This window comes from Cannabis sativa, chromosome 5 (genome assembly GCF_029168945.1).
Source record: "Cannabis sativa cultivar Pink pepper isolate KNU-18-1 chromosome 5, ASM2916894v1, whole genome shotgun sequence".
NCBI classification, from domain to species: Eukaryota; Viridiplantae; Streptophyta; class Magnoliopsida; order Rosales; family Cannabaceae; genus Cannabis; species Cannabis sativa.
This window is the reverse complement of record NC_083605.1, coordinates 20,871,559-20,893,934: the sequence shown is the minus strand read 5'-3', so window position 1 is coordinate 20,893,934 and position 22,376 is coordinate 20,871,559. Positions and strand designations below refer to the sequence as shown.

The 22,376-nt window shown below is 32.7% G+C and overlaps 1 protein-coding gene across 1 annotated transcript; it reads right to left on the bottom strand.

The window, feature by feature from the left end:
* Positions 1–573: 573 nt before the first annotated feature.
* LOC115717838 (aspartic proteinase CDR1-like) lies at positions 574–2,109 on the bottom strand. The gene has a single exon (XM_030646809.2). The coding sequence runs from the start codon at positions 2,104–2,106 to the stop codon at positions 757–759; it is 1,350 nt and encodes a 449-aa protein (XP_030502669.2). The 5' UTR covers positions 2,107–2,109; the 3' UTR covers positions 574–756.
* Positions 2,110–22,376: the final 20,267 nt, after the last annotated feature.

The window sequence follows — 22,376 nt, the reverse complement described above, 5'->3', positions numbered from 1 at the left end:
TTGAGTAATAATTTAGTATTGTTATAATTTTTTTTTGTGGTATATAATTTTATTACTACGGTATATTAATTTTCAGTAATACGATATATCAAATACTGCTATATATATTTAATGATCTAATATATTTATTTATTTTTGTTACAATATATAATAATATGCAATACTAAAAAAATGATATAATTTAATTTTATTATTATACATATTTTTTTAAAATATCTGGTAAATGTATTTTTATAATTTTTATTAGCTAATTTATTATATTCGGTCATTTTCTTAATTTTTTAAAAAATGGACATTTAGTAACTTAGTTTCCAAAGTTCTCAAATTTAAGACTGCATCTCAGCCCATCAAAAAAATTAGAACAAAGTTTCACATTCCACATACAATTGTACTCTTTTTCTAAATATGTCTTTTAAAAAAAAAAAAAAATCATAAATTAAAAGTTGGATGATGTAGTGTTAGGCCTGAGAATGTAAGATTTTAACTTTTGCGTATGCAGAAAAATTGTTTACGATCAAACACAAACTATAAGTAATGTAACAAAATGAAAAACATTGCACGAAGCAATAACAAACTTGCTGATATTGTAATTCCACGCTACTAACTTACATTTATAAAAGCTAATTTTCATTGAAAGTAGAAAGTAGAGCGCGCAAGTACTCTCTCAATCAAAACGATACGCGAAAAAAGACTGGAAAAGGCCATGCAAGCAAATCAATAATAATATATATTTATATATAGGGTCTATTTGAAAGGTCAAATAGTCAATCTGCTACAATCAGTGGGCTTAAACGATACCGTTCCACCATCAATATCATAGCCCACCAAAAAGTTCATTTGAGCTAAGTTTCCAAATATGGCAAAATCCGTAGAAGGCGCCATAGTGAAGCAGAATAAATCATCCTCAACCTTTGCAAACGTGTTCAGTGGATTCAAAACGACGTCGGCTCCTGTAAAGTGAGCTGTGATAGCAGGAACACTAATACTACTCTCCGATCTAAAACACAGACTCAACACTCCTTTCGGATCACTCACCTTCTCGGCTTCAATGGATTTTTCTAGAACCTGCACCAAATCATCGTAGAACCCAGCCGGGAGAAACGTCAGAGTCGTCCCGGAATCGATTATGATGTTCCCCTCGTTATCCGCTACCCCAGCCTTGGACGATGACGTCATATTGTAATGGTTAGTATCATATACCAACCTCTGTTTTCCAACGCTAATGGCTTCTAAAGTGAGGTAATAGTAAGTTTTAGGGTCTTTGTTTGAGACTAAAGACGTGGAAACCACACCGTTACCAGATACAACCGCCGCACTGCCGAAACTGATCTTGCTTGTGACGTAAGATTCAGCTGACAAAGGAACTAAACAGTAGGAGAACTTACCACCGATGGTCTTGCCCAATTGAGTGACTAACGAAAGAGACCCACCTCCGAGACCAATCAAGCCAGAACCAGACTCATCGAACGTACCACCATTGTCGTGGCCACAGCCGAAAACGATTTTGGGGATTGAAGTAGAGCCAACGGTAAAGGTCTCGGAAGCGAGATCGCCCTTCGTGTAGGAACGGTCTCCGTATGAGTAGCTGTACATGCACGTGTCGTGGTGCGAACCACAAGTAGCTTGGTAGAGCTCGGCGCAGGGTTTGGCGGAGCATGGAACGTCGTGGTAGGTGGTGGACTTGGCTGGGTCGAAAAGGGTTGGGGTCTGCTTGAAGCACTCGGTGCATGGCTTGCACTGAGTCCATATTAGATCGCTGCCAGTGTCAGCTATGCCGATGAGTTGGATTGGTGGGGTTCCGATGGAAATGTTCATGAGGTACTCGCCTTCGCTGGGAATGATTCTTGATTGGATAGCTGATTTTTGTGTCACTAAGGTTGATTGGTAGTGGCTGAGGCGGGAGAAAGAGCGGCGGAAAGCGTTGTGAAGGCGGTCATAATGAGTGGTGGAAGGAATTGTAGTGTGGGAGAATGGAGAATCGCGTTGAATGAGATCAGTTGAGAAACTATTAGTTTTACTGATTGATACTCTCGATGCAGCTGTGAAACAAAAACCTGGTATGAAACAAATAATTGTTAACAAAGGAAGAGCAATGTGTAGAGCCATATTATTCTCTTAGGTAAGTAACAATCAATTATATGAAAAATAACAAGACAATATTCTATATAAATGAGAATTTGACGAGGAAATCATAGTGGTTTTGCAGGGCTTATATAGAGATTGCGGTAAATGACCGTTATTAAATTTTACTTCATTGTCCCATGAATTGGTTATTAAGAGTAGGGAAAAGTGAAGAGTTGGTCAATAAGTATTTATATGTTTATCATGATCAAATGTTAATAAATGTGTACGTTTCTAGGTATAAATTAATTAATTTTCTTTCTCGTTATTAAGTATTGTGATATTTATGAAATAATCTCGTTACTAGTTATTAAGTATAAACTTCTCCGCATAGAAAATAACATTTTAACATTCTGAGTTGAAGATGAAAAAGCGAAACCTATATATGCATTAAAACATACGTTATGTGCCTATGAATTTTATTGTATTCAAAGGGGTTATTGACCACGATAATGTTATTTAAATGTCATCCTTCAAAGAAAAGAAAAAAGCTACTTAGTTCTCTCTCTCTCGTACACCCAAAAAAAAAAAAAAACAATGTCAAAAATGATTTAAGGGTTATCGTAGGAATTTTGACAGCACTAAAATATTGCGATTACTTACTTAGAATATTGAGTACATACTTTATATGGTTTACAATATATGCTCTAAATAATATAAAATTGACTCAGAAAATTATAGTGGTTCTAATTAATTCACTTTTAAAAGAGTACTCTTATTATGTATTTTTATTTCTCATCAGTCTCCCTTTAAATACAGGTGGATTCACTAAGGTACTCAATGAATGTTAAGTCAGAATTATTTTACCAGGATCTTATATCCACTCACAAGTATGTTGTTTGACATCCTAAATATGAACTTCTAAAACGATATGTAATAAACACATATAAAGTATGAGAAACCTTACAATGGTTGCAGCAGAATAATATGTCTCATTCCACTCAGATCTCTAACCCTTGTATCCTTTCTGTCGCAGAGTATTATCAAGATCTGAGTCCGAATGTCCTTCTTGTTGAATCTGGATTCTTCACGATCTTCCACACTATGATTGAGGTACCACTTGATGTGTGTGGGCACTACTCATTCACTCAAGGGGTTTGAATCAATAATGAAGAATAAAGAAAGATAAGTGGCGGCTAGGTTAGGTAGAACGCACTCAGGTTTTTCTCTGAAAGGAATAAGATGCATCATCTTTTTCTGATGCCATCACTACCTATTTATAGTATGCCACCTAGGGTTAGGTTTGAATTATTTGACATTCAAATAATGAAAATATTAAATGGTAAAACCTACTTAAGTGGCTGGCCAAGACTTGTGGATATGGGCCCCACTTTTACAATTTGCTGTTTTATCATTTCTACATCTCATTTTCTCAAAAACGCTAATTTTCCAATTCAATCATTCAAATGCCAATTTCAACCATTTAATAATTAAAATTAATTATTAAATAATATTGTCATTTAATATATTTATTAATTAGACTAGCCAAAGTCTCTTAATTAACAAATATACCCTAGAAACTCTTTCTTTACAATCTTGCCCTTGCTTAGTGAAAAATTCACAAACTAGACATAGTCTAATTTTAGAATTATAAATGATTAATCAAAATCAATCAAGTGAGTCTTACAATTAGTATTGTCTCAACTAGTGTGGGGACCATGGGCCTATATATCCGAGCTTCCAATAAGCAGAAAGAACTTACCACTTAAGTTCACTGACTTATTAATTCTTTGTTGCATCCACGCATAGAACTCAGAATTGCACTCTCAGCTATATAGAACGCTCTATATGTTCCACCATATAGACACACTATTAATTATCCATTTTTATAATCCTAATTTGATTAATGATCCTCTATATAAATGATCTACATTGAATAGGGACTACAATTACCGTAACACCCTTCAATGTATTTTATCCTTAAAACACATAGCCCCGTATAAATGATATTTCAGCTGAGTGAAATGAATATTCAACCATTTATCTCTGTTTGGCCCCAAGCTCGAAGGAAATCATCTTTTACTTTCTATTCGCCAGATAGAAGCTATAGACTTCATATTTATGTTAGCGCTCCCACTCAATTGCACTACCGTGTTCCCAAAATGTACGTATCACCCTGACCCAAAAGTAGGCTTAACTAACAAATCAAAGAACACGAATAACACTCTTGAGATTGAACCTAATCATATCAGGATTAAGATCATTTGATCTAGGATCAACTAGGTGATATTGAATTGAATAGATATTACAGTAAGTTTAATAAATCTATATCAAAGTTCAATATCGGTCCCTTCCGATGCATACTCCATGCATCCAACCCAAGCTTTACTCTGACATATGTTCTGGAAAGAACATAGCATTTATGCAAGTAAAGTATGTTGTAGATTGTCATATCAGTCAAACGCAGTGTTCTGATAAATCTAGGAATCTTTATTCACATATTCTTGATTACTTTCCATTGTGATGACGACACAATAAACAAGAATATAAATGTGAAAAGGGTTTGGATGAATTTATAAATCAAATTAACAAGTAATTGATAATGTGAACCAAAAATTACACAAATGAATGAAAAATACTTCTGTTGCTTTATTGATATTGAATAATACGGATTACATTGAATTGGAGTTTTATTTAGGGCATAAAACCCAACAAACTCCCACTTGCACTAATATAAAACTAATCAGTACAATTAATCCTAAATTCTGACGGTGCTTTTCGAATGCAGTCCCTGCCAAGACTTTGGTGAATGGATCAACTAGGTTGTCCTCTGTGTCCACTTTCTCCACCAGTACATCCCCTCTTGCCACATATTCTCTGATGATGTGATACTTCCTTTATATGCTTGCTCCTTTTGTGGCTTTAAGGCTCCTTACTGTTGGTTATGGCTCCAGTGTTATCACAAAGCAAAACTAGAGGCTTTTCCATTCCATGCACGACACCGAGCCCACGAAGAACTTTCTGAGCCAGAAAAGTTCTTTGGCAGCCTCTACAGCAGCTATGTATTCTGCCTCCATGGTAGAGTCTGAAATCGCGGTTTGTTTAGCACTTCTCCAAACCACTGCTCCACCTCCAAGAGTAAATACCATCCCAGATGTAGATTTCTAGTCATCAAGACATGCCTGGAAATCTGAGTCGGTATAGCCTACGGGATTTAAAGCACCACGCTTGTAGACTAACATAAATTGCCTTGTACTCTTCAAGTACTTCAAGAGATGCTTAACAGCAGTCCAATGTTCCTGTCCTGGATTTGTCTGATACCTGCTCACGATTCCTACAGCATAACAGATGTCAGGTCTAGTGCATAACATTGCATACATTAGACTGCCAACTGCAGAAGCATAAGGAACTCTTCTCATGTCCTCTATCTCTTGAGGATCAGTGGGACACTGTTCCTTAGATAGACGGATACCATATCTAGAAGGCATAGTCGCCCCTTTGGTGTTGGTCATTGAGAATCTCTCTAAAACTTTATCAATGTAAGTTGTTTGAGAGAGAGCAAGGGATCTGTTCTTTTGGTTTCTGATAATCTGAATACCGAGAACATAGGCAGCCTCACCCAAATCTTTCATTTCGAATTGAGTGTCTAACCATTCCTTGATGTCAGTTATTTTCTGTATATTGTTGCCAATGATCAAAATGTCGTCAACATAATGTTGGGTTTTATGCCCTAAATAAAACTCATTTCAATATAATCAGATTTACTTATTAATATAGATCAGAAATAACATTTAATGTTGCATGGTTCACATGATTTATTTCATGATTATATGTACATAATGTATAAATTCATTTGAAACCCTTTTCACATACTTGATGCTGTTTATTGTGCCGTCAACACATTAGAAAGTAAACATGACTATGTGAATAAAGTTTCCTAGATTTATCAGACATAGGGTTTTACTGATATGATAATCTACAACAGAGTTTACTTGCATTTGGAGAAGTGCTATGTTCTTTCCAGAGCATTGGTTAAAGTAAAGCTCAGGTTGGATGCATGGAGTATGCATCGGAAGGGACCGATATTGAACTTTGACTTAGATTTATTAAACTTACTGTAATATCTATTCAAGTCAATATCGCCTAGTTGATCCTAGATCAAATAATCTTAATCCTATTATGATTAGGCTCAATCTCAGGAGGCTATTCGTGTTCTTTGATTTGTTAGTTAAGCCTACTTTTAGGTCAGGGTGATACGTACATTTTGGGAACACAGTAGTGCAATTGAGTGGGAGCGCTAGCATAAACATGGAATCTATAGCTTCTATCTGGCGAATAGTAAGCAAAGGATGATCTCCTTCGAGCTTGACCAAACGAACATAAATGGTGGAGTACTCATTTCACATAAGCTGAAATATCATTTATACGGGGTCAAGTATTTTAAGGATAAAATACATTGTAGGGTGTAACGGTAATCTAATCCCTTTACAGAGTAGATCATTCATATAGAGGATCATTGATCACATTAGGATTATAACAATGGATAACTAATGATGCGTCTATATGGTGGAACATATAGAGCATTCTATATACTGAGAGTGCAATTCTAAGTTCTATGCCTGGATTCAACGAAGAATTAATAAGTTAGTGAATTTTAGTGATAAATTCTTGATCTACTTATTGGAAGCTCGGTTATATAGACCCATGGTCCCCGCACTAGTTGAGATAATATTGCTTGTAAGACTCATATAATTGGTTTTGATTAATCAATTATAATTCTCAATTTAGACTATGTCTATCTGTGAAATTTTCACTAAGTAAGGGCGAAATTGTAAAGAAAGAGTTTTAGGGGCATATTTGTTAATTATGATACTTTGTATGGTTCAATTAATAAATATGATAAATGACAATATTATTTAATAATTATTTATAGTTATTAAATAGTTAGAATTGTCATTTAAATGGTTGAATTAGAAAATTGGCGTTTTTGAGAAAATTAGATGTAGAAAAGATAAAACTGCAAAATTGCAAAAAGTGAGGCCCAAATCCACTAGTATAGGGCCGGCCACTTTTGTAGGCAATTTAAACTGACATTTTCATTATTTTAATGCCAAATAATTCAAACCTAACCCTAGTGGAATGCTATAAATAGATAGTGAAGGCTTCAAGGAAAATCACACTTCTGATTCAGAGAAACCTGAGCCTTCTCTCTCCCTATCTGGCCGACCACTCCCTCTCTCTTTCTTCCCTCTCAAATTTCAAAATTCTTAGTGTATGAGTAGTGCCCACACACAGCAAGTGATACCTCAACCATAGTGACGAAGATCGTGAAGAAAGACTTTCAGCAAGAAGGAGTTTCAGCATCAAAGATTCAGAGAAAGAGATCCAGGTTCAGATATTGATAATGCTCTGCTACAGAAAGGAATCAAGGGCTAGATATCTGAATGGAAAGAGTCATTATATTCCGCTGCACCCAACGTAAGGTTTCCTAAACTTTATACGTGTTTATTTTATCGTTTTAGAAAGTTCATATTTAGGGTGTTAATCAACATACTTGTGAGTAGATCTAAGATCCTGGTAAAATAATTTACAATAACTGGCCTTAGAGCCATGGTAATTGATTTTCTTGCAAGAAATTCGGACTTTAAAACGATTGTTTAATGTTTTTTGGATGGTATCATGTTGTATTGAGTGTTATTTGATGATTGATTGATGTTTGTGAATTTTCGTGAAAAATAGTTCTATATCTGTTTCTGGAATTATTTTTATTAGATAGTATGGAAAAAATTAAGCAAGTTACTTTTTTACAGAACTCAATTTCGATTTAATTTGAATTAGTTATGATTTTTTGAAGTTTCGGAAAAATCGGGTTGTGTCGCTGCACCACGTGCGCGCGCGGAGAGGCTGCTAGCAGCCTCCTACGTGGAGAAACCACGCCCACGCAGCCCCAAGTGCGCCCATGGCAAGCATACTGTCCGTACAGCTCACAATTTTTTCGTTTTTTCATGTTTTTTCATGGAAATAACTTCCGATTTTTTGTGTAGTTCTGTATTTATACTATTACTATTCCTAATTCAACTCTAATTATTATAATGAATTAAATTAATATTTTTTAAATTTAATTCATGATATTAGTGTAATTTGAATTTAAAAAAAGTTAGTATCTATCTTTTTTTTGCTTAATAATCTATCTTATTTTTAAATTTGATTATATCTTATCTTATTTTTAAATTTAAAGTCAGATTTTAAATATTTTAAATTAAATCTTTTTTTAAATAATTTGACCTTATTTAAATAAGATAATTATAATCATGTAATTTTAAAAGGATGTAAGATATTTTGCTAACTTTTAAATTTTGTTATTTTATTTATTTAAATTACATTTAAAATCTGAAAAAGATATTCATTTATCTTTTTTAATTTTTTATTTATAAAATAACATTTAATTTTTAAAAGTAATTAGCAAATTTTGAAATGATATTTAGGTTGGTTGAAACCTAATTTTTAAAAATTGTAGGTTTAATTTTAAATTTAATTTTTTTTTTAAATTTTCGAAATTTTTTTTATTTTAATTTTTCGAAAATAAATATTTTATTTATTTAATTAATTATTTCGAAATTATTTAATTTAAAATTAAATAAATCCTACATCCAACTATCCAGCTAACCTTGTTGCAGGAGTATATGATTTAGCTTGTGTGTAAGTTTTCAAAACCTATTATTACTTGATTGCAAATAGCCACGGTTACTTGGTCAAGTAAATAATTTGTAACAGGTATATTTACAATCTTCTTTCATCTGTGTATGACCTAGCAACATGATAGGACCCATCCAAAGTGTGCCTATGTGTTTAATTTCATTATAGATGCATATAGGTTGTTGTTGCTAAATAAATTATCATAGTTCTTGATAGATTTTATTTAGGCCCATTTAGTTTTTGGGCCTATTCAATTAATAACAGTTGTTTATTTTAAGGGTAAATTCCTCTCTTTTGGGCCTTGTGTGAGAGTTGGGAGCCATAGAAGTGGGTACGACATACTGAACCCAGCACCCCCTCACATGAACTACCCCAATTGTGAAGGCCCATTTGCCTGATTTGAATAATTGTACTAGGTTAATTAAACTAGTTTAACCTAATAAAATTGATTAGCAACATAATTAATTTCATTTATTTTGAAATTAATTTAAGAAAATTATAGTTTAAAGAATTTTTTATTCTAAGCTAAACTATATGTATTTTCTTGTATTTAATTAAATATAGAATTATAACCATCTAGATTCTTTCTGAAGCTTAATTTAAATTTTTCATTAAATATTCCTATTTAAGTTGATATTTAGTTATCTCTAACTAATCAACTTAAATCCGAATATCTTTTGGATTTAAAATATCAAAATTAAGTTGAGGAATTTTAGGCATTGGTTATTAAGATTTTTTAGATATTTTTAAGTTAATATCTTTTCGAATATTAACTTAAAATGGAATATTTTAGATATCTTTTAAGTAAATATCTTTTCGAATATTAACTTAAAATGGAATATTTTCAAATTAAGTGGTTACAACTTAATCATTGATATTTAATTAAATTTAAATTTGAAAATATTTAAGTTCTAGATTTTTTCTAATACAACTTAAATTAGATATTTTTTTCAAATTTTGTGGAAAAGATACTTAGTCCAATAAAATATTTTCTAGATAGTTATTTATAGACTACTTATTATTTCTAATATTAAATAGGAAAATATTATACATTGTGAAATTAATTATTTATATAATTAATTTTAGTACAATTTATTTTAAATATATTTTTCCTAGTATTAAACTAGAGATTAATAATTAAGCCTTCTCTACACTTAATTATTTATTTCTTGAATTTAATACATTTAATTAATTTGAAAATTAAATATCTAAGTTGATTTTCATCATCATACTTAAATATTTCTTTTTCATGACATTTAATTAAATAGAAAATTATTTTTTTAGTTGAAATTTAATTTTTCAACTAAATTTAAATAATTTTGAAAATATATTTTTTCTTTATTTTATTAATCAAATTTCGAAATTGCATTTCTTAAATGCTGGAATTTCGAATTTTATTTGAAAAATAGATTAAAGTTGTAAATTATTTAATTTAATTTTGGACCAACTTAAATCAATGATTTTTTTTATTTGATTAATTAAAATAAATGAATTAAAATATATTATTAGAAATTGAATTAATTAGTCAAAGGAAAATCTAGATAGGTGATATTTTGCTTGAAGTATTTTTCTAGTGTATTTAATTAAATAGAAAATTAATATTTAAGTTGATTTTCATCATCATACTTAAATATTTGAAATTTTTCTTATATATTTAATTAAATAGGAAAATTATATTTTTGTTGTAAATTAATTTTATTAATTAATTTTGGGCCAACATTAAATTAGAATAATTTTTCCAGGATTTATTTTTTATTTTAACATGCATTTTCGAAAATTGTATTCTTAAATACTTTAATTTTTCAAAATGTAATATATATTTATAGAAAAATTAAATTTGAGTTGTAAATTAATTTAAATTAATTTTGTAACAACTTAAATTGAATATTTTTCTAAATATTTATTGGAAATTATTACTAAGATGGAAATAAATCATGTTATTTTCATATCCATCTAAGTAAAATTTATAAATATTAAATTAAAATTTATATTTAGAATTTTTCATTCTAAATTGGAAATTTTAATTAAATAAATATATATTTAAAATAAATAGATTAAATAAAGAGAATCAAAGAAAATACAACTCACTTTAAATAATGAGCTTTATTATTATTAAGATATTCGATCTCCATTGTTGGTCTTACAATAGTTAAATGTTTTCAATATAACCTCGAGACGCTAGACTTCGTCCCCCTATGGATGGTTATTCATTGAACGCATTTAACACCGTAAGATCTCCTTTGATAAGTGTTTTGTAAGTTTTCGTCTCTATTAGACTCTCCCCTACGGTGACTACTTAGAGATAAACTTATAAAACATGAAACAATGGTGGAAGCTCATAAAATGAGAATAACCTTGACTCTCGCCTACCGGGACAACGTTGGATTCTTATTTTGATTGAATAAAAGGTTGCTAGAATGGTTTCTATTTTAGATGAGCTGACAACTCTATTCAATAAATGATACTTTGACTCTCGCCTACCGGGACACTGTATCAGTTTGTTGGAAACCTTGGAAATTATTTAGGATTGTATGTTTTAGTATTTTCACTTGTCATTCCTACTTGCTATATGTTTAATAATTTCTGAATTGTGTATGAATTTATATTGAACCATGTTATTTTCTGTTATTAAATTGTAGTTTAATTTCGAATCTTCATTGTTGGTCTAACATGTTTGTTTTTCTAATGAGATAAATCCCTAATGGATTTTCACCATTAGACATACATAATAGTGTAAGATCTCGAAAGATAAATGTTGTATATGCAACAGCTAGCTGTTCATCAATTGATGACACCTTAGACTAGTATTTTTACAATATGAAACAAGAAGATTACATAAATAAGATTACTTTGTCTTTCGCTAATCGAAGCATCGTTGGATTCTTATTTATAAACGAAACTATCCTAATTCCTCTTAGCTTATTCATTTCGAATTAGCTCAATAATATATCATTGGATGAATGGTCTATAAATCATTTCATGTCATTATATTTTCTCTTAAGAAATTAAATGACGCATATGATTATTCCCGAAATTCTATTCCCAATTGATATAAATCCTCAATCTTAGAAATCTCCTACTTGTAAGGGCAAATCAGACTGAGAGTTAAATTAGTACTGGTGGTCCAAGATAGAATTACTCATTATATTTGGTTGAATTTAAGTTTTTGACTTTAATTTTAGAATCCAAACAGAAATTTTCTTACATTTCAATTTCCAGGAAGCAATACAGTTACACTTTCTAAGTGTTTAATATCCATCTTCTATTAATGGATTCAAACTGTATGGAATATGAGTTAGGTATTCTGTGACCAGTATCCACTTGTACTATTCTAAGAATTCTTTGATGTAACTAAACCTAAGTCATCAAAAGACACTACCACATTATTTTTTATCTATGGCATTTGTATCTTGTTAATAGTGGATTTGACAAGATCAATCTCTGCAAAGAGTTAATATGCCTATATCCACTGAAAGTAATTCATCTCATTCGCAGATGGATGTACATTCAGGGGTGCATATGAGTTTTTCGGTGTATTCTTAAAACGATCACTCTAGATTATACCTTTTGCAAAGAAATTTGAAATGTTTGAAAAATTTCATTAATTTCTAGCAATGGTTAAAACCATTAAGGTAAGTGGTTAAAGATCTTGCGAACTGATAGGGGTGGAGAAATAGTTAGTAGATATGCAGTTCAAAGATCATTAAATTGATTTTTGAATTATATCCAAACTTACCTCCCCAGAAATTTCGAGTTGCATGTTGATGATTAGTTACTAGTCGTTGCCTAATTCCTTCTATGGTAATACAATTTCAGAATGATGTAATGGTTGTATACTTAATGTAAATCATTACTAGATTCATGGATGACCTAATCAAAATCTTAAGAAAAGATAGAACTATTAATCATGGTTTGTTAGCTATTCTAAGTGATTAGGGGTGGACCATCCCATAGTCAATAGATAAGAAAGTGTTTGTTCAAACAAATACTACTTTTCTAAGATAATGACTAAGTCTGAAAATAAAGTAGCAAATAAAGGAGATATTTAATTCTTGATTCCGAAAGTGTTCTACCATCTTATTTGACATATGATGATCCCACTACCTCTGTTGTCTTGTCACAACCAAAGAGGTTAATACCATTTAGTTTTCTTAGACATAATTCACGGTACCTTGTGGTAGTGGGAGAGTTTTTAGGAACTCACCTTCTTATGACTTGGGAGACACTAGTGATTAAAATCCATTGTGAGTTTAAACAAGTAATGGATTGTCAAGATAAGAAACTAAGAAGAAAGCCAATAGAACTATGGTTTAATCCATTCACATGGAGTAACCTAAGTTTTCTATTACAAGGACATAAAAGGAAATTTTAGTTAATAAGTCTATTCTATGGACTTAACAAATTTTCCTGTTCCTAGTATTATAGGTTTGAGTTTATCTAAACCTATGGCTTGTGGTATACCTGGTAATTACTTACTCTAATGCAAGCAACTTACTTTAGTAAGATGCTGAAGCATTTTCTTTCTAATGGTAATCTATAGAAGCTTCACAACTTCTTAGGCATAGATTTTATTTATCTAAGGAAAAGCCTCAACTATTCCAGAAAAGATAAAGCCATGAAAGAATTTCTTATATCAACAGTGAGAGGTCTCAGATATGCTTTTGTATGCCTCAGACCAGACACCTGCTGTTGAGTGGGAGTAATGAGTAGGTATCAGATTAATCCATGAGAGACAATCAAGTAAATCTTAAGATAAAGAAGAGGAACTATATGTTAGTCTATAAGGGTGTGTTTAAAATTCTTAGACTACACCACATCAGATTTCGAAATTTGCCTTTGTGCTAGAAAATCTTTCTGATAAGATGGTGATTACTCTGCGGGTGGAATAGTGATTTTGGAGGAGTGTAAAAACCTATCTGAAGTCTCTAGGTCTACCAGAAAGGGACTGAATGTTAAAGTTGCAGGAAAGGTACTTATTCAGTCTAAGGAAAGTTCTATACATTTTTGGCACCATTACAAATTGCCTAAACTACTAGTGTTAATTTCCTGATTAACCAAAAGTAGTTGCCAAAGGTATGTATAGAATCCAGTATCCCAAGAGAGTAGACATATAGAGAGGAATTTCACATTATCAATGATTTTGTGATTAAGGAAGAGTAATAGTGGAGGAAAGGTTGTGGTTAATTCAACCTTTCAGATCCTATTACAAGGAGTTTACTACTACTACTACACTTGATTTTTATATCGAGGTGTTGAGATTATTTGAAACGCACTTTTTGTTTTATATTAGTGCAAGTGGGAGTTTGTTGGGTTTTATGCCATAAATAAAACTCATTTCAATATAATCAGATTTACTTATTAATATAGATCAGGAATAGCATTTAATGTTGCATGGTTCACATGATTTATTTCATGATTATATGTACATAATGTATAAATTCATCAGAAACCCTTTTCACATACTTGATCCTGTTTATTGTGCCGTCAACACATTGGAAAGTAAACATGACTATGTGAATAAAGTTTCCTAGATTTATCAGACATAGGGTTTTACTGATATGATAATCTACAACAGAGTTTACTTGAATTTGGAGAAGTGCTATGTTCTTTCCAGAGCATTGGTTAAAGTAAAGCTCAGGTTGGATGCATGGGGTATGCATCGGAAAGGACCGATATTGAACTTTGACTTAGATTTATTAAACTTACCGTAATATCTATTCAAGTCAATATCGCCTAGTTGATCCTCGATCAAATGATCTTAATCCTGTTATGATTAGGCTCAATCTCAGGAGGCTATTCGTGTTCTTTGATTTGTTAGTTAAGCCTACTTTTAGGTCAGGATGATACGTACATTTTGGCAACACGGTATTACAATTGAGTGGGAGCGCTAGTATAAACATGGAATCTATAGCTTCTATCTTGCGAATAGTAAGCAAAGGATGATCTCCTTCGAGCTTGACCAAATGAACATAAATGGTGGAGTACTCATTTCACATAAGCTGAAATATCATTTATACGGGGTCAAGTGTTTTTAAGGATAAAATACATTGTTGGGTGTAACGGTAATCTATATGGTGGAACATATAGAGCATTCTATATACTGAGAGTGCAATTCTAAGTTTTATGCGTGGATTCAACGAAGAATTAATAAGTTAGTGAATTTTAGTGATAAATTCTTGATCTACTTATTGGAAGCTCGGTTATATAGACCCATGGTCCCCGCACTAGTTGAGATAATATTGCTTGTAAGACTCATATAATTGGTTTTGATTAATCAATTATAATTCTCAATTTAGACTATGTCTATCTGTGAAATTTTCACTAAGGGAAAAATTGTAAAGAAAGAGTTTTAGGGGCATATATGTTAATTATGATACTTTGTATGGTTCAATTAATAAATATGATAAATTACAGTATTATTTAATAATTATTTATAGTTATTAAATAGTTAGAATTGGAATTTAAATGGTTGAATTAGAAAATTGGCGTTTTTGAGAAAATTAGATGCAGAAAGGATAAAACTGCAAAATTGCAAAAAGTGAGGCCCAAATCCACTAGTATAGGGCCGGCCACTTTTGTAGGCAATTTAAACTGATATTTTCATTATTTTAATGCCAAATAATTCAAACCTAACCCTAGTGGAATGCTATAAATAGATAGTGAAGGCTTCAAGAAAATTACGCTTCTGATTCAGAAAAAATTGAGCCTTCTCTCTCCCTATCTGGCCAACCACTCCCTCTCTCTTTCTTCCCTCTCAAATTTCAAATTTCTTAGTGTATGAGTAGTGCCCACACACAGCAAGTGATACCTCAATCATAGTGAGGAAGATCGTGAAGAAAGACTTTCAGCAAGAAGGAGTTTTAGCATCAAAGATTCAGAGAAAGAGATCCAGGTTCAGATATTGATAATGCTCTACTACAGAAAGGAATCAAGGGCTAGATATCGGAATGGAAGGAGTCATTATATTCCGCTGCACCCAATGTAAGGTTTCCTAAACTTTATACGTGTTTATTTCATCGTTTTAGAAAGTTCATATTTAGGGTGGTAATCAACATACTTGTGAGTAGATCTAAGATCCTCGTAAAATAATTTCCAGCACATAAAGGACCAGGAATATTACTACTTGGTCTTCCTTGAGTTGGTAAACACAAGGTTCATCTTCATTCTGAAGAAAGCCGTAGGTCTTGATGATTTCATCAAACCTTTTGTTCCATGAGCGAGAAGCTTTCTTAAGTCCATAAATAGACCTATTAAGCTTCCAAACTTTCTTTTCCTGCCCTGGAAGAACATAGCCTTCTGGTTGATCCATATAGATGGTTTCTTCAAAACCAATTATATGAGTCTTAAAAGCAATATTATATGAGTCTTACAAGCAATATTATCTCAACTAGTGGGGGGACCATGGGTCTATATAAGCGAGCTTCCAAAAAGCAGATCAAGAATTTATAACCTAAATTCACTGACTTATTAATTCTTCGTTGAATCCACGCATAGAACTTAGAATTGCACTCTCAGTATATAGAATGCTCTATATGTTCCACCATATAGACACATCATTAGTTATCCATTGTCATCATCCTAATTTGATCAATGATCCTCTATATGAATGATCAACACTGTAAAGGAATTAGATTATCGTTACACCCTACAATGTATTTTATCCTTAAAACACTTAACCCCGTATAAATGATATTTCAGCTTATGTGAAATGAGTACTCCACCATTTATTTTCGTTTGGTCAAGCTCGAAGGAGATCATCCTTTACTTACTATTCGCCAGATAGAAGCTATAGATTCCATGTTTATGTTAGCGCTCCCACTCAATTGCACTACCGTGTTCCCAAAATGTACGTATCACCCTGACCCAAAAGTAGGCTTAACTAACAAATCAAAGAACACGAATAAGCTCTTGAGATTGAGCCTAATCATAACAGGATTAAGATCATTTGATCTAGGATCAACTAGGCGATATTGACTTGAATAAATATTACGGTAAGTTTAATAAATCTAAGTCCAAGTTCAATATCGGTCCCTTCCGATGCATACTTCATGCATCCAACCTGAGCTTTACTTTAACCAATGCTCTGGAAAGAACATAGCGTTTCTCCATATGCAAGTAAACTCTGTTGTAGATTATCATATCAGTAAAACCCTGTGTCTGATAAATCTAGGAAACTTTATTCACATAGTCATGTTTACTTTCCAATGTGTTGACAACACAATAAACAGGATCAAGTATGTGAAAAGGGTTTCAGATAAATTCATACATTATGTACATATAATCATGAAATAAATCATGTGAACCATGCAACATTAAATGTTATTTCTAATCTATATTAATAAGTAAATATGATTATATTGAAATGAGTTTTATTTAGGGCATAAAACCCAACACACGGCACCCCCAGATTTTATAATGGCATAAACTAGGTGTACAACCATTCCATAGTTCTAAAGGTGTCTTAGGGACTGATTTAGATGGAACAACATTTAATATGTCGGTTGCCATCTTAATTGCATATCCCTAGAAGGACGTAGGTAGAGTTGAGTAGCTAAGCATGGACCTAACCATTTCCAAAAGCGTGCGATTTCTTCTTTCTACAACTCCATTTTGCTGTGGAGTGCTAGGGGCAGTTAATTGGGATTCAATGCCAAGTTCGATCAAATGATCTTTGAACTGCATATCCATATATTCTCCACCCCTATCAGTTCGCAAGATCTTTAACGTTTTATCCAATTGGTTTTGAGCCAATGCAAGAAATTCCTTAAACTTTTCAAACGTTTCAGATTTCTTATGCATAAGGTAAATATGACCATATCTAGAGTAATCGTCAATGAAAGTGACAAAGTACTCATAACCACCTCTAGCTTTGACATTCAATGGTCCACATAGATCTGAATGTACTATCCCTAGTGGTTCTTTGGCACGCTCTCGCTTTGCAGAGAAAGAACGTTTGGTCATCTTTCCTTCTAGGCAAGACTCGCAAACAGGTAATTCACCTAAGACGACATTTTTCAATGGACCGTCTTGTTGGAAATTATTTTACCAGGATCTAGATTTACTAACAAGTATGTTGGACTAACAACCTAATATGAATTCTAAAACAATGAAAATAAACACATATAAAGTTAGAAAACCTTACAGTGGGTGCAGCGGAATAATATGACTCCTTCCGTTCAGATCTCTAGCCCTTGATTCCTTTCTGTAGCAGAGCATCACCAAGATCTGAACCTGGATCTTCTTTTCTCCTTCTTTGATGCAGAAATTCCATAGTCTTCCATACTATGATTGAGATACCACTTGATGTGTGTGGGCACTACTCATCTCACAAGGATTTCGAAATTTCTCTCTATTTTTCTCTCTTAATTTCGTGGCTTATGGCTTACTATGATGTACAAGAGAAGAGAACAAGGGCTGCTATATATAGGGAGAAGGGAGAGCACAACTTTCCAAATAAACAGTTTCCTTAATTACTGTGTAATCAATTAACTGCCTTATTTAGTGTGATCCACCACTTTCCTATTATAGCTAGGCTTTGATTAGTAATTACATAACAATTAAAAAATAAAAATAATAATTGGAAAACACAAAGGGAGTGCTCGGCCATAGAGGGAATATGGGCCTCACTTGGATTTTGCAGTTTCCTCAATTTTATTTCAATTTCTCCAAAAATGCCATTTTTCCAATTCTAATCATTTAAATGCCAAAACTAATTATTTAATAACTAAAATAGATTATTAAATAATATTGTCATTTAAAATAATTATTAATTAGACATACAAAGTCTCTTAATTAATAATTAAACATAGAAACCCTTTTATTTACGATTTCATCCTTAAATTGTGAGAATTCATAAAGTAGACATAGTCTAACTTTTAGAATTATAATTGATTAATTAAAATCAATTAACTGAGTCTTACAAGCAGTATGGCCTCAACTAGTATGGGGATCATGGGTCTATATCACCGAGCTTCCAATAAGTCGAACCGAATTTACCAAGTAAATTCCCTAACTTATTAATTCCTCATTGAATCCACACTTAGAACTTGGAATTGCACTCTCAGTCATATAGAAACGCTCTATATGTTCCACGATATAGACACGTCATTAGTTATCCATTGTTATAACCCTAATGTGATCAATGATCCTCTATATAGATGATTTACACTGTACAGGGATTAAATTACCGTAACACCCTACAATGTATTTTATCCTTAAAACACTTAACCCTGTATAAATGATATTTCACCTAAGTGAAATGAGATCTCCACCATTTATCTTCGTTTGGTTAAGCTCAAAGGAAATCATCCTTTACATCTATTTGCCAAATAGAAGCTATAGATTCCATATTTATGTTAGCGCTCCCACTCAATTACGTTACCGCGTTTCCAAAATGTACGTATCACCCTGATACAAAACTAGGCTTAACTAACAAATCAAAGAACACGAGTAACACTCTTGAAATTGAGCCTAACCATATCAGGATTTCGATCATGTGATCTAGGATCAACAGGTGATATTGAATTGAATAGATATTATGGTAAATTTTAACATATCTAATCAAAGTTCAATATCGGTCCCTTCCAATGTATACTCCATACATCCGATACTGGTAAACTTTGCCAATGTCCTGGAAAGGACATAACACTTTTCCAAGGTGTAAGAATACCTATCGCTGATTATAGCATGTCAGTCTAAATCCAGTGTTCTGACAAATCAGGGAATAAACTTTTGAACATATAATAAAGATTATATTCCACTGTGCTGACAACACTATAATCTTTAACCAACTCATATGTTCTGGACTTAAAAAGAATTCATACATTATATACCTATAATCATGAAATAAATCATGTGAACCATGCAACATAAAATGTTATTTCTGATCTTTATTAATAAGTAAATCTGATTATATGAAATGAGTTTTATTTAGGGCATAAAACCCAACACGTCTTTGGTTAGCCTATTTAGTCTGTCATAGCCTATGTGACCTAAACGTAAATGCCATAGATATGTTTCTTTATCATTATCGATCTTTTGCTTTTTGTGGTTTCTTGGTTTAGCTACTTTAAACAGTTCATTATGTAGGGCAAATGGTTCGTCTGGTCTTAGAACATAAAGCCCCTGTTCCATGGATGCAACACAAATATGAATGTCATTTCGTGAAATGGTAGAACCAGAACTCGAAAAATCTAATTTGTATTGTTGCAATTGTAAGCATGAAAAAGAAATCAAGTTTCTACTGAAATTTGGAATGTGTAAGACATTGTCTAATTCCGAAATTCTGCCTTGAAACTTGAGTTTGGCTTTTCCTCTAGCTCTAACCGATACCATTTCGACATTATGTGCTTAATAGAACTATATTATTATATAGTATTCATGTGTTGTCTTTTCAGGTGTGTTCTGACAGGTTGGCGCGGTATAGTCACAACTGGGTATTTCGGGCCGAACCGGGGTCGGGCCCGAAATGAAAATTGGATTGAATTAATTGGCATTATATTTGATATTATGAAATCTGAAATTTATTTGGGAATTAATTGAGTGTGAAATGGCAATTTCGCCCTTGAAAATGTGTATGTATGATTAATTGGTCCTAAGGGCATTTTGGTCATTTGACCCCTTATTATTGTATTTGGAAAATGGGATTTTATTAAAAAAAATCAAAGTAATTTTCTGGTTATTTCCTTCTCTCACCTGAACCCTCTCCCTCTCTCAAACCCTCTAAATTTTTGAGACTTGAATTTGGTGTGTTCTAGCTTGGATTAAGAGTGTTGATTGGGAAGAATTGTGTTGAAGATTGGGATTAAGCTTGTGCAAGGAATTAAGGTAGCTTCTTGCTGATTTATTTGAAATTAAATGCTGAAATTCTTAGGGTAAAAAGCATGTTCTTTGAGTTTTGAATGTTCTTATTGCATGATGAGTGAATTGATGTTACTCTTGTGGAAATTGAGCTTCTATTTGTTATATGCTTTGTTCTTGAGCTTGGGCAGAGATTGTATGGTGATTCTAGGTTAGAATTCATGTTTTATTTTGTGTTCTTGCTGCTGAAAGTTGTGGTGAAGTATGCTTGTGAGATTCAAGAGCTTGAATAGATGATGTATTGAATTTTTGGGTCAAGTTTGGAGCTTGAAAGTTGTATATTGTAAAATCTGATTTTGGTAGTGGATTAATGCATGAATTTTGTGTTTTTATCCTCTGTTTTGGTTGGGGTTCGAAGGAAAAGTTGGCATGTTTAGGCTTTAAAAATGGAGTTTTTGGGTGTTCTGAACCCAGTCGTCGCGACGGGATTTTTGGCCGTCGTGACTGGGTTTGGCAGTGAGAAAATATGTTTTTCCCGATTTTGTTTTGGCCATAACTTTTGACTCGGGACTCCGTTTGGGACATTCTTTATACCGTTGGAAAGCTCTTTTCGAGCTCTATGTGATTATCTGTGATTTGGGTGCAAATTTTATACTTTTGTGGAAGTGAATTTAGGGATTAACCCTATTTGTGTAAATCCCAGTATTGTGACTAGGATTACCGGCACCTTGTCAGGAGCACCCGGGGATTTGGAATCTCTACTATTGCGAGACAACAGGTAAGACAATGATTAGAATGTAGAGTATGCGCAATGGCGCTTATGTTGAGAATGATATGCATGAATGTTTAGTAACTGGGATTAGGGTTATTACCCTAATAGGAACGGTCTAATAGCCTAGGGTTATTACCCTAGTGATATATGGGTATAAATTCCATGCCATGTTAATTGAAATGAGATTTAGGGATTATGCGCTCAAGGCATAATCAGGTTGGACTCGATACTCATAACCGAGATGAACCACTTCTATGGCCTTAATGTATTTAGACGTGTGAGAGCAACACGTGGGTCTACGTCTCGTAGATTTAAATAGATGTGTGAGCGCAACACATAGGTCTACGCCACGTAGACATAAATGGGCATGTTGGTATAATAATCAGGTCTGTGTCATATAGTCGTATGTGAATGGCATATCTATTAAATAGTATGATGAGCATATTATATTTGTTGTGATTTATACTGTCTTGCTGGGCTTGGCTCACGGATGGTCTATTGTGCAGGAAAGGGTAAGTCAGTGGCTGTTCAACCATGAGTTTGAGGAGCAAGACATAGAATGTACATGTTCAAGCCATATCAGACCAAGCGGGTTAAGGGTCTATCAGTGATGAAATTTTGAATTCTATTTTGCTGTTTAGGTCGGCTAGAAAGAAATGACTTGTCATAGCATTTGTAAATATTTTTGGGATCCCAACTATTTTGAAAGTTTAAATATATTACAAGTTTATTTTCATTCTGTTTAATATAAAAGTTTAAATTCTTGTTTAGTAATCCCGATTAGGGGATTAGGGTTTGATAAGCATTTTTGGGTAGCGTGCCGAATTATTTTAGGGCGTTACAATTTGGTATCAGAGTGCCAAGGTTTTTAAACTTCCTGTAGACCGGCTGAACATGTACATTCGTCGTCAGAGATAAGCTCGATTCATGGTGCAGTAAGTATTGAGAGTAAATACTTGACTGTTGTGTGATCATCTGTTTACCGCTTTCCATTTTAGGCAGTATGCAAGCATCTAGAGTATGTATGTGTTATGTGATGCCATGCTAT

Bases quoted from the DNA above. Each gene is read 5' to 3' on its own strand.
- LOC115717838 (XM_030646809.2), bottom strand. From the start codon at position 2,106: ATGGCTCTACACATTGCTCTTCCTTTGTTAACAATTATTTGTTTCATA.